At 40.9% G+C, this 13,417-nt stretch overlaps 1 protein-coding gene across 3 annotated transcripts; it reads left to right on the forward strand.

Annotated features, from left to right (window-relative positions):
• The first annotated feature begins 256 nt into the window (after window positions 1-256).
• Window positions 257-11,544, forward strand: THUMPD2 (THUMP domain containing 2). Of its 3 annotated transcripts, none has more exons than XM_026661331.2 (6): window positions 257-391; window positions 2,336-2,468; window positions 5,444-5,859; window positions 7,580-7,657; window positions 10,478-10,530; window positions 10,975-11,544. In XM_026661331.2, exons 1-6 carry the CDS (start codon window positions 278-280, stop codon window positions 11,075-11,077), a joined length of 897 nt encoding a protein of 298 aa, XP_026517116.1. In that variant the 5' UTR covers window positions 257-277; the 3' UTR covers window positions 11,078-11,544. The 3 variants fall into 3 exon arrangements, with proteins under 3 accessions (XP_026517116.1, XP_026517117.1, XP_026517118.1); XM_026661332.2 differs by having other exon boundaries at window positions 257-364; XM_026661333.2 differs by lacking the exon at window positions 10,478-10,530.
• The last annotated feature ends 1,873 nt before the right edge of the window (window positions 11,545-13,417 follow it).

Consider the following 13,417-nt stretch of genomic DNA (forward strand, 5'->3'; position numbering starts at 1 on the left):
GTGTTGGGATGGGGAGAATGAGGGGCACGGGGCGGCCTGAGAGGCGACGAGGAGAGGCGGGGTGAGGGAATTGTGGGGGCGGCAGTAAGGGTGGCCTGAGAGGCGGGGGTGAGGGAATGGGGGGGACGGACTGTGGGGCGTGGCTGGAGTGTGGGGGCGGCCCCAAAAGCGGCTGCGAGGGGCGGGGGAACTGGGGGGACGGACTGAGAGGCGGGGCCGGGGGCGGGTGATGGGGCGGCCCGAGGGGCGGGACAGGCCCAGTCGCGGAGCGGACGGCATGGCGGAGGCCTCGGGTTGTGCTGGGCCCTCTATCCGCTATTTCTGCACGGCCGGCCGGGGCCTGGAGCCCTTCCTGCTTCGGGAGGTACGGGCCCGGCTGGGCGCCACGCAGGTGAGGGGCCTCGCTTCGCCCGGCCCGGCCCGGCCCGCGCTGGGAGGGGCCTGGGCAGGGTCTGGCCCGCGGGATGAGGGGCGGAAGTCTGGGTGTATGGGGCTTGAGGGGTGAGGCTGGGATGTGGGGGAGTCCGGGGATGTGGGCCTGATGAGGAGGAGGAGGAGGGGGGGGGTCTGATGGAGTGGGGGTCGGGGACCGAGGGGGCTGCATGGGGGTTTAAGGAGGTGGGGGCTGTTGGGAGGGATAAGAGGGTTGGGCTCTGATGGAATAGGAGGCTTGGGAGAGCCTTTTGCTGAGTTTGTCCTTTAGGTCTCACCTGCTCCAACCTCCCAGGGAGGTTTGAGTCCTGTGCACGCCAGGATAAAATACATAGTTTTGAAACATGTTCATTTACTGTTAGCCAACATGTTTTTTAAACCCTAGTGTAGATGGTGGCTTCACTCTGTCATCTAATATATATTAAAATACAAATTGTGTGTGTACCTGTTGGCTCACTCTGTTTGGAAATATCTCTTGCCCATGTCTAGCCAAATTCTAGGTGACTGGTGAGTGGGTGGGACTCCTGAGGGAGAAACAGACCCTACAGCCCTGGACATAGGATGTGAGTTTGACTTGGGTGAGTTAAAGGTGGTGTAGTGAGACTGAGGTATCTTGTTGCTCAGATCTATTTCTCCACAGTTTTGTTCATGCATAACATAAGAACATAACGGCCATACTGGGTCAGACCAAAGGTCCATCTAGCCCATTATCCTGTCTTCTGACAGTGGCCAATGCCAGGTGCTTCAGAGGGAATGAACAGAACAGGGAAACATCAAGGGATCCACCCCCTGTCACCCATTCCCAGCTTCTGGCAAACAGAGGCTAGGGACACTTCATTTAACGTGCACTTCTGATGTAGGGTGGGAGGGGGGCATGTCTCTGTTTCTTGATATGCTCTGTTCACAAATTAAAAACAGCCATCCTTTTGTTATGGCTACTCATGGTGCTTTTCTGATTCCATTTGTGTAACTTGAGTTAGCTGTTATGTAACCCAGGTTACAATAGGACCACCAAACATGATTGTAAAAGTATTAAATTATGTCTATACTAGGTGCTAAGTAGCATTTCAAGTCATGTTAGCAAACTCAAGTAGCCTAATTTGATTTAAAAACACTTGTTATTCCTACCTCTTCATGCCTGACTAACAGTTGCAAAGGTTCTTCAAGGTGGTTTTTGCATATTTGTACCAGGTGCTACTGGAACCTAGCTACACTTATTGGTCATCCCAGTCTTCAGGAAAATCTTCTCCTTAATCTTCATTTGACAACTTGTATGTTACAGATCAGAGTTTAAAATTTCACATCTATTTCAAAGTGTAGTTTATCATCATTTAACTATTGGGCATTAGCTAAATTTAAGATAATACTTTCCCAATTAAGCAGTAGTCATCATTAGCCTAATCTGTTTTCTTGGCGATATCCAAATAAAGCAGCCATTCTAGAGCCAAAGAGGTATACTGTAATAATATCTTGCATTTATAGCTCACCTGTTTGTCCCAAAGTATCTTATACATTACCCCCAATGTGATGGGAACTGCAGAAACCCCTTAAGTGAAGGGCAGCAGTCAGCTGGTAAACAGTATGCTGAACAGAGGAAAAATGTGCAATGACACTGGGGAAAACCCCCAGTTCTTACAAAGTGCCTCATGGATTTTAATGTCCTCAGGTATCTAACAGATTGAGTTGTTAAGGTGTGATCTGAAAAATCCATATACTAAACTATATTGAACTCAATATATTAATATAGTGGTGCTCTTCATTGTATACCCCTGCTTACTGTGGTTGGATGGAATCAAAGGCGCAAGAGCACTTAATGTGAGGGTGTGCAACCGCATGGTAAGTTTCTTTTGGTGGGCCTAAACCAAATCTAGAGACTATTTTTTAGACTTCTTCTTTTTGTTAGGTGGAGTATGTTTCAGGAAAAGTTTTCTTTACCACCAATTCTGAGTTGAGTAAATTGAAGAAGCTGAAGTCTGGAGAACGATTATTTTTGCTGCTGAAAAAACATGCACCAATTTCTCTCTCTAGAAATAAAGGTACTGTTTATGACTCTTTCTCTTCTTTCTACACACAAAATATTATGAACTCAAAGTAGAAGTTGAAATCTGATTTGGAAAAGAATTCCATAATTGTTTTCAAATGCCATAGTTTTAATTAAGCAATAATAAGACTTATAATCTTTTTTGTCCAAGGACATTCAAGTACCTTTCTACTCTGAAAGGTGACTGTTAATGTAAACAAAAAATCAGAACACATAACAGGATTCCTCTTTTTGTAAGTGTAGGCCTTAGCAACAAATACACTTGGGGTTTTTCAAAGACTTTTTTCCTCTTGAGGGCTCATTTGATTGCTTAAAACTTTTTTAAAAATATGCCTTTCGGGCTGATATTTTTCAGGTCATCTCTCCACTCAAGTGAACTTTTGGAAGGATTGCGCAAAAGCAGTTCAGTTGTTTTAATAGAGAGAATGGGGAGGAAATACATTTGTAATGTTTATAAACTATTTTTGTGCCTTTTTTAATAGCTCTAACAGCTTTGTGGTTTAGAATAGTCCCTAGGTCACAAATGTTCCTGTGAGTGGTCAAGGGGAAAATCCATTTTGATTTGGCAGAGTTAAAAGTGGTTTAAAAAATAAGACATGTTTATGCACTCTCTTTAAAGAAACTAATGTTTCATTCCAACTCCTAATGTTCTGCTGGCACTGCACATACGTATTTGTGTAATTTCAGTGCAAAGTTTTTAAAGTTGGAGGTTGGAATCCACCAGAGCTCTGAAGAAGTTCTGCCCTGTTCCATGGTATCTATTAATGTACACCCTCAACAACAGTGCCCATTTTTAGATTTATGCATTACTATCCTGAGAGAGGACATAACAGTTTTCAAGTACATAAAAGGTTGTTACAAAGAGGAGGGTGAAAAATTGTTGTTCTTAACCTCTGAGGATAGGACAAGAAGCAATGGGCTTAAATTGCAGCAAGGGCGGTTTAGGTTGGACTTCAGGAAAAACTTCCTAACTGTCAGAGTGGTTAAGCACTGGAATAAATTGCCTAGGGAAGTTGTGGAATCTCCATCGTTGGGGATTTTTAAGAGCAGGTTGGACAAACACCTGTCAGGGATGGTCTAGATAATACTTAGTCCAGCCTTGAATGCGGGGGACTGGACTAGATGACCTCTCAAGGTCCCTTCCAGTTCTCTGATTCTGTGATACTCTTTAGTTGCATGGCTGCTTAGTTTTTTTTTCCACAGGGCCCCTGCCTCATTGGGTGCTCAAGTTAGACAGGGAACAGCTGATGAGTCAGGGATATGTACTGAATGAAACAGATTTTGTTGAATTCTGCCAAATTCTGTTTTCATATATCATGGTGTAAATCTGGAGCATTATGTATAATGAGTGGGGGGGATAATTTTCTTGGAGGTTGAGTGGATTTAGGTATATAAACTGAGATGGATTATTTGTGTATGAAGTTTCAAATGTTATAAGTATCTGCGAAGATCAAATTCTATCATCGCTATTTTTATTTTAATCTAATTAGGAACTTGAAAAATATTCTAAAACTTTTCATGGAGGATCAAATTTATCCATGGACCTAAAGTTCAAAAAATAAATAGAAGTACCTAACTTACTTTTATCTGTGTACTGAGGAAAACTGAAGATCATAATACTTGTACTAATTTTATTCCCCAAGGTTCAATTTCTCAATATTTTACTCTAGTGAAGTCAATGGGACTACTCATGTATTTAAAGTTAATCACATGTTTATATCTTTACAGTTGGGTTCTTTCCTTCTTATTCTAATTGCCTGTAATAAAGGTTTTATGGACTAACTGCTGTTTCCTTACACCTGCGGAGACTCTGGTGTTGCTGTTGCTTAAATATGGTCATAATTTGGCTTTGCTGTAAGAATTTAGTTAATAGTTCTGTTGATAGTGCACAAGAAGGAATAGACTCCAGTTCCTTCTTCTGAAGATGTGTAGGCTCTGCAGTGTTAGCAAGAGTAAAACGTAACTTTAAAAAAAAAGTTAGCGGATACTAGTATGTGTCTGAATCCAAATGGGGAAACGGATCTGACTTTTGGCCACTTTTCAAAGTTGAACAGCATTTCTAAGTGCCTTATAAGCTGAATAAGCATTATCCTTATTTTACAATGGGGCAACTAAGTGACAGAGGGATTAAGACAGGTTTCAGAGTAGCAGCCGTGTTAGTCTGTATCCGCAAAAATAACAGGAGTACTTGTGGCACCTTAGAGACTAACAAATTTATTAGAGCATAAGCTTTCGTGGGCTATAAGCTTATGCTCTAATAAATTTGTTAGTCTCTAAGGTGCCACAAGTACTCCTGTTTTTTTAGAGGGATTAAGTTGATTTATCCAAAGGCAAAAAACTAGTAATTGGTAGAATAGGGATTAAGAACCCAAGTCATTTTAGCACACTGGGACTGTGATTAACTATTAAACCATGCTGGCTTCCCAGCCATGAGCTAGCTCCAGAATTTGGCCCATTGCCATGCAGAGCTCTCTGAGTATCTGAGCAGAGGGGAGAGCTATGGGCAAGGCCAGGACAAAGCAGGATATGATTGATTTAACACCACCCACAACCAAATCAGATCAGAATTGCAATATTTACAATCACTGGTGCCTCAGGAGTTAACAAATTCACAAATTTACAGAGTTAATTGTTCTCTTTAACACCTGTTGTCTTAAACTGCTTTTGTATGAAATGTTTTAAGAAATATTGTTGTAGAAAATTTGGGTGGAAACTATAATGATCCTGGCCCTACTTACTGTGCTGATTTTGTCATGTGTGAATATGTAATAACCCTGAGTAAAAGTAAAATTTCTTTATCCATGAAAATGAATGGATTAGACTTTTTGTAAGGCATTGTTATTTCTTTTAACAGTCCTAGGAAATAAGTGTTTAATGTTCCCAAACATATACTTTAATGTTGATTAGTAAAAATAAATTGTGTGTATTAAAATGTTAACACAGAATAAACTAAGCTCAGATCTCTTTTAGGAAAAGTATTTAATGAAATTCAAAAACTTGTAATTGAGGACCCCAGATGTTGGCTGGATATTATTTCCGTTTGGAAACATCTTCATGGAAATAAGGTCGAACAAGGAAACCTCTCTAAAGAAAATCCAAAATCCCTAAAAAGAAAATCCGAAGAAGAGATAAGTATCAGAAATAAAAACCAGAAGAGAGAACAAATATTAGAGACAGTTTCTGATGAATGCCACATGGAAGAGCAAAAGAAAAGTGTGGTACTAGAAACAAACAACGACATGGACTTGTTGACTGAAAGCAAAACTTTTCTAGAAGAGACATCTGAAAGTAGAATAGAGAAATCAGTTGAAAGCAATAACCACAGCTTCAGTTTCAGAGTTTCTTGTCGCTGTAGTGGAGCAATTGCAAAAGTATTTACTTCACAGGTATGACAAATCAAAATTCCTGAAGGATAGAATTAATTGTAGATTTTAAAGGTGAGCTGAGATACCTAGTAACTCTGTGTATTCGGTTAGTAAACGGATCAGTAATAGTTTCGAAATTACTTTATAAAAGCATGACTATTCATGGTTCGTGTTAGAGAACCTTGAATAGAAATACATGTATTATTGCCCATTTCAGGGTATTTTTAGGGCAAAATAACTTTTCAAATGAATAGCTTTTATCAAGGATGCATTATATTTATGAAGTAATACATTTGTGCATATGGGATGCAAAAAAGCAACATATCTGTGACTCAGGTTCCATTTATTTTACTTGAAGATGGGCAGAAGTTTTGGTTCTCTGAGAGGTTTTTCCATTGAAGTTAGTGCACAGTAAACTGTAAGGCCCCTGTCCCGCAAACACTTAGAAATGTGCTCAATTTTATGCAGTGTTTTACATTTTTCAGGCTCTACTCATTCAAAACTTTCCAGAAATTTGTGGATAGTGGCTATACACTAGGATAATCTATCTAAAGGTCTGCTGAACACCAGGTGTTAAGAGCTTCTCAGATCAAATGAGTTTTCTTTGGGAGTTCCTACAGTGGTAATGTGGCCCCAAACAAGTCCAGCTGGCCTATAAGCAATTAAACTAAGAAGTCTGGCTGTTGATAGCGGGGACTTTTCCAATCTCTGAGGTCTTGGAATGCTGGTGGTCCTACTGCCTCAGACTGCAGTGTGTGGGGCTGTTCATCAGTGTTAAGATGGTTCTTCCCAATTATATAAATGTGGGATGGGAAAGGAATTTTTGGCCTTGTGGCACACTTGTTCATGAATCTCAGCTGAAACTTGTCAGTTTCTTCCCTATCTGAGAGCAGTCATCAGTTAGCTAAGGAAGAACCTGCTCATGATGTTCAGTGTGTTATCCCAGGTCATTCACTTAATTCCAGTCACCTGGTCCTATAGCAGCTGAGCAAGCGGGAATCAGTGACTTCACTCCTGAGAAGAAGACAGGCTTGTATAGCCAACCTATGCATTATATGGCTGCTGCTGATGGAGCAGTCCTCTCAGAATTCTTGTAACTGACTGCAGTTTGAACAGTTATACTGATGATGTGCAACTGTGCAAACATTGAAAGTCCTGTGGGGGTTGCATAGCTAACTCTACAGTGGACGGACTTAAATTCCTTGCACATTTTAAATAAAAGAAGTATTTCTTGAAATCTGCAAACTCTAAAATCAGAATGAACTGTAAGTGTTCCCTTTGCAGGAGTCTGATTTGGCCTGCAGAATCTCTTGATGATGAAGGAAAAGAATTAGCTTGTCTCACAGTGTAGGTGGAGTTTACAGGGCTGGCAGGTTGGGGAAGAATTCTGCTCCCCAATGACCATTTTATAGCTATGTTTCAGAGCAGAATACCTTATAAGATGCTGAAGAAAGCAAACTAATTGCCAGTTTAGAAGTAAGTAGTTCTGCACTAATACTTAGTAATCAAATTGTTAAATTTCAATTGTGGTATTAGGACAGATGTTTTGTTTGGCCTCTTTGTATATGTCCAGATTGAGGGCTGCTAGTGTCATATTACACTATATAGTCTTGCCTTGCTTGTGAATTCTTTAAACTCTAACATAACTTTGTTTTTGTCATTTGTAACTCAGATTCCTTTTCATCTCAGTGGCTTTCAGTGATATTTTGTTTTTTGGGGTGGCTTTTTTTTCCCCTTTCAGGAGGTGGGAAGAATACTTGGAATAACTCTTATAAAACAGCTTGGGTGGAAAGCAGATTTGAGAAACCCTGATCTAGAGGTAATGAAGTGGTTTGTTTACTGAATTATTCACTAGTTTTAAAATGACACTGTCAAGTGCTGATTTGATATGACTTTTTTCACTGTTTATAGTGTGTGTGTGTGTGTGTGTGTGTGTGTGTGTGTGTGTGTGAGATAGTGTCTATAGGCCCCACTCTGAACTAGGGCTGGGAGTAGAGCAATATTGGACTAGGGAGGCCTCCCCCCCTCAACAGGTGCAGGGTATGTTCCCAGTGGAGGAACAGTTTAAAAGGACACTGGTAGCCAGGAAGGGGCTGAGGGGAATAAGCAGCACACGGCTTCAGGAAGCAAGGCTGATGCTGAGCTGTGCCAAGAAGACAACAGCTTGGTGTGGGTTGCTCTAGCAGCAGGGACCAAATCCCCCCCCCTCCCCCACACTCCCCACCTCTTTGGGATTTGGAAGCCCTAAAAAAGAGTGACTGAACAGGATACTAACAGACCAAGGAGAGTCTGCTAAGCCTGCGACTGTGCGCCAAACTGAGGCTCCAGACTGGTAGGAAGTGACCAAGTGGAAAACATAATTTGGGGTATCTCAATAACTGGACTGGACACTTTGGTAAACCCCTGGGTCAGGACCCGGTGGAGTGAGTTGGGGGCCTGGTTCCGCTATCTTGGCACTCTTCTCCCCCCCCCCCCCCCGGTAGTGACACAACCTGTGGGGAGCAATCAGAGCATGTGGGGGTGATTGAGGCATACAGGGATAGCTCAGTGGTTTGAGCATTGGCCTGCTAAACCCAGGGTTGTGAGTTCAATCCTTGAGGGGGCCACTTAGGGATCTGGGGCAAAATCAGTACTTGGTCCTGCTAGTGAAGGCAGGGGGCTGGACTCAATGACCTTTCAAGGTCCCTTCCAGTTCTAGGAGATAGGATATCTCCGTTAATTTAATTTATTTAAACAGACAGGGCCCCCTCTGGAATGAACAGGATGGCAGAAACTGAAAGGCCACTATCTGACCACTAAGCCAGCTGGTCATTGAACCTTCTTGCTTCACTATAGAACATTTTTCATTCTTTAAATATACCAGCATAGGATTCTCCCTCCAGTGTTCTTGTTGTAAGACTGTGTAGAATTCCCCTCACTCTTTGCTACTGATGTGAACAAAAAAGTACCAGTAGTCTTCTCGTGGCCCTGAGCACTGGGGAAGGGGGCTCCCGTATACCTATGAACAAGTACTTGTGGTAGCAAAGGTTCTGACCAAACCCAGAAGGGGTGAAGGTTCAGTCATCCTGATACTCTATCTGAGCCAGTACAGGGCTAAGTCTTCAACCCTGCTCACAAAAGTGGCGGGCAGTCCCATTGGACTAGGAGTCTGTTCACATCCCTACCCAAATCTCTGTCTCTGTTGATCTGGTTCCTGAAAGGATGACACTCTGCAGGCATGATGTTTTCAGCTAGGTTTCCCAAACATCCTGGCTTTTCTAGAAGAATCTATCAGTAAGACTTCCAGCTCTAAGTAGAAAGGGTTGCTCTATAGTGCAGTGAAACTCACTGTAAATGATGTGTGCAAATGGCTTGACTTGCCTTTGTCTGTCTGAGACGGTATTAAAGTCTGATTTTAATCCAGGTGCATTTGACAGCTGTTTCAGCCTGCCATGAACTATTTGAAAGTAGACCATCGTCTCTGCATCCCTTATCATTAAGTTCATGCAGGTCTTGACACATTTTATTTCCACTCTGTCCCCCCAAAAGAGCCCCCTCCATAAAGGGATATTTATTTGGTCCCGGCAGCCTCTTTTTGAGGCACTTTGTACTTGTGAGTTCAGCTTTCTTATGTGGAAGGTTAATTTCCTGGTGGCAGTGGATTGTCTCATAAAGTGAATATGCTTCAGGCTCTCATGACTGACCCACATTCATACTAGATTTTACAAGTTATTGCTGTAAACTCTCCCAAAGATCCTTGCCAAGGGAGTGATTGACATCAACCTTTAATGAGCTTATTGCCCTTGCTGCCATTTTTCCACACCCATATGCCCATCCCAGTGAAGTTCTTCTCCACAAGCTTGATATGAAAAAGGTCATTAGGGTTCTGCTTGGAGCAGACTGAAGACCTTAGGCCACCCAACTCTGCTTTTTCAGCAGTTCCCTAGGTAAGGCTATCACTAAGAGGGCTTATGTCTAAATGGTTGTCAGATTGCATTTCATAGTGCAATGACCTAACTGGTCAGGTACGCTTTCTGGGGCAGAGGCTTCCATTGCCAACCTTAGAAATGCATTATGCATACCTGTATATGTACATAGTCAAGGAACCACATATTCGCTATGTGCAGTTGTAGGGATGGTACTTTCAAAAATACCGAAGTGGCTTAGGAGCACAAGTCCCATTAAAAGGCAAGGGGCCTCTTAAGTCACTTCAGTGCTTTGAAAATCCCAGCCCTAAGCAGTAGTGCTTTGTTTTGGAGGAATCCAAGTCCTGAAAAACCTGCTGGCGAAGTTGGGAGGAAGTTTTAGTGTCTAAGCATATTCCTTGAACTATATTAAAAAATTGGTCCCTTAAAGATATGAATGCCTAGTGATGAACTCTTAACTAATGTAGAATGTCTTTACGACTTGTTTAAATGTTACAAATTCTTTTAAAAATTGTAAATTGTAAATTTGGGTTTCCTATTGTGTTCTTTATTTCAAAACATAAGATAATTTTTGATACTATAGGTTTTTATTGATTGATCTAAAACCCCAAATCCTAATTATAAAGGTCAAATAAATAGCATCTTATATGTCTAGTTTAAATTAGCAAAACTACCATCACATTAACTTAGAAGATACAGGTTTTCTTCTTAATGTTATTTTTTCCCCCTTTCAGCTCTTTGTACATCTAAATGATATTTACTCGGTGGTGGGGATTCCTGTCTTCAGGTAAATATTTTTATCACCAAATTCTCAAATAGCAGTCCTATAGTATGAATATTAATTGTCTCATTTTATAAATGAGTCCTGGCAGCTACTGTGTATAAAATATTTTTCTTAATTTGTATCCTTTGGGCTATTTTACATCTTGATAATTTACAATCTGTCTAGAGTTGACTTGAAATCTTGGCCTGAATTTCCAAAAGAGCAGCCTAAAGCTAGGTTCATAAGGCCATAGTTTGGCACCTAAATCAGTGACCTGATTTTCAAAAGTGCTGAGCGACAAGTCACACTCCCTGTCCCTCACAGAGTTATCCTTTTCTATTGAGTTCCCGTAATTGACTATATGATGATTTTTATGTATGACAATTTGCATTTTTACAGAGAAATTCTTTTGTATTCACTTCTTATATGGAGTGTTTTAGTTTGGTATCTACCTCTTGTTGTTTGCAGACTTCCACTGGCGACCAGAGAGTATATCCAAACTGCAGGACTCCGATCTACTGTAGCATGGGCTATGGCATCTCTTGCTGAAATCAGTGTAAGCAAACATTGATATAGATTATTAATAGTAGCAACAGAGGGGCCTTCATAATGATAGGTTCTGTTGCTCAGAGGGCTAAGAATTTCATGATCCAGTTAGTGGAGGTAGAGATGGCCTTAGACACATGTTAGAGGAACATTATGGATACACTTTTTTCTCTAAAAGTGCCTGTCCTCTAACCAACATACCAGCTTAGATTTGGATTTCAGAAAATGTAATTGAAGGTATCTCAGTGATTCTTATACTTCTAATGTCTTATGGTAAGTCTGATCTTGTATAGTGCTGATTAAAGTCAAGAAGGACTGACAGCAATGGGAATTTATGGGCATTCATCATGTCCCAGGGTCAAGCTCTGTCACAGAAGATAAGTCAACATCTTTTTGCTCTGAATACAATACCCCATTTGTAAGAGCTGCAGTTCTGAATCTCACCCCAAATTAAAAAACACAGTAAAAGAACTAAAAAAGAGCCACCGTGGCTTAACAACGATGTAAAAGAAGCAGTGGGAGATAAAAAGGGATATTTTAAAAAGTGGACGTCAAATCCTACTGAGGTAAATAGAAAGGAGCATAAACACTGCCAAATTAAGTGTAAAAATGTAATAAGAAAAGCCAAAAAGGAGTTTGAAGAACAGCTAGCCAAAAACTCAAAAGGTAATAACAAAATGTTTTTTAAGTACATCAGAAGCAGGAAGCCTGCTAAACAACCAGTGGGGTCCCTGGACGATTGAGATACAAAAAGAGCACTGAAAGACGATAAAGTCATTGCGGAGAAACTAAATGAATTTTTTGCTTCAGTCTTCACGGCTGAGGATGTTAGGGAGATTCCCAAACCTGAGCCGGCTTTTGTAGGTGACAAATCTGAGGAATTGTCAGATTGAAGTGTCACTAGAGGAGGTTTTGGAATTAATTGATAAACTTAACAGTAACAAGTCACCGGGACCAGATGGCATTCACCCAAGAGTTCTGAAAGAACTCAAATGTGAAATTGCGGAACTACTAACTATATGGTTTGTAACCTGTCATTTAAATCGGCTTCGGTACCCAATGACTGGAAGATAGCTAATGTAACGCCAATATTTAAAAAGGGCTCTAGAGGTGATCCCGCTAATTACAGACCCATAAGTCTAACATCAGTACCGGGCAAATTAGTTGAAACAATCGTAAAGAATAAAATTGTCAGACACCTAGAAGAACATAAATTATTGGGCAAAAGTCAACATGGTTTCTGTAAAGGGAAATCATGTCTTGCTAATCTGTTAGAGTTCTCTGAATGGGTCAACAAACGTGGACAAGGGGGATCCAGTGGACATAGTGTACTTAGATTTCCAGAAATCCTTTGACAAAGTCCCTCACCAAAGGCTCTTGCGTAAATTAAGTTGTCGTGTGATAAGAGGGAAGATCCTTTCATGGATTGAGAACTGATTAAAATACAGGTGGTAAAGGGTAGGAATAAATGGTAAATTTTCAGAATGGAGAGGAGTAACTAATGGTGTTCCCCAAGGATCAGTCCTAGGACCAGACCTATTCAACTTATTCATAAATGATCTGGAGAAAGGGGTAAAAAGTGAGGTGGCAAAGTTTGCAGACGATACTAAACTGCTCAAGATAGTTAAGACCAAAACAGACTGTGAAGAACTTCAAAAAGATCTCACAAAACTAAGTGATTGGGCAACAAAATGGCAAATGAAATTTAATGTGGATAAATGTAAAGTAATGCACATTGGGAAAAATAACCCCAACTATATATATAATATGATGGAGGCTAATTTAGCTACAACTAATCAGGAAAAAGATCTTGGAGTCATCATGGATAGTTCTCTGAAGACGTCCATGCAATGTGCAGCGGCGGTCAAAAAAGCAAATAGGATATTAGGAATCATTAAAAAGGGGATAGAGAATAAGACGGAGAATATCTTATTGCCTTTATATAAATCCATGGTATGCCCACATCTTGAATACTGCGTACAGATGCGGTCTCCTCATCTCAAAAAAGATATACTGGCATTAGAAAAGGTTCAGAGAGGGGCAACTAAAATGATTAGGGGTTTGGAACGGGTCCCATATGAGGAGAGATTAAAGAGGCTAGGACTTTTTCAGCTTGGAAAAGAGGAGACGGAGGATATGATAGAGGTATATAAAATCATGAGTGATGTGGAGAAAGTGAATACGGAAAGGTTATTTATTTGTTCCCATAATATAAGAACTAGGGGCCACCAAACAAAATTAATGGGCAGCAGGTTTAAAACAAATAAAAGGAAGTTCTTCTTCACACAGCGCACAGTCAACTTGTGGAACTCCTTGCCTGAGGAGGTTGTGAAGGCTATGACTATAACAGGGTTTAAAAGAGAAC

This window comes from Terrapene carolina, unplaced genomic scaffold, assembly GCF_002925995.2.
Source record: "Terrapene carolina triunguis isolate 2854851 unplaced genomic scaffold, T_m_triunguis-2.0 Scaffold1011, whole genome shotgun sequence".
In the NCBI taxonomy this organism is placed as follows: Eukaryota; Metazoa; Chordata; order Testudines; family Emydidae; genus Terrapene; species Terrapene triunguis.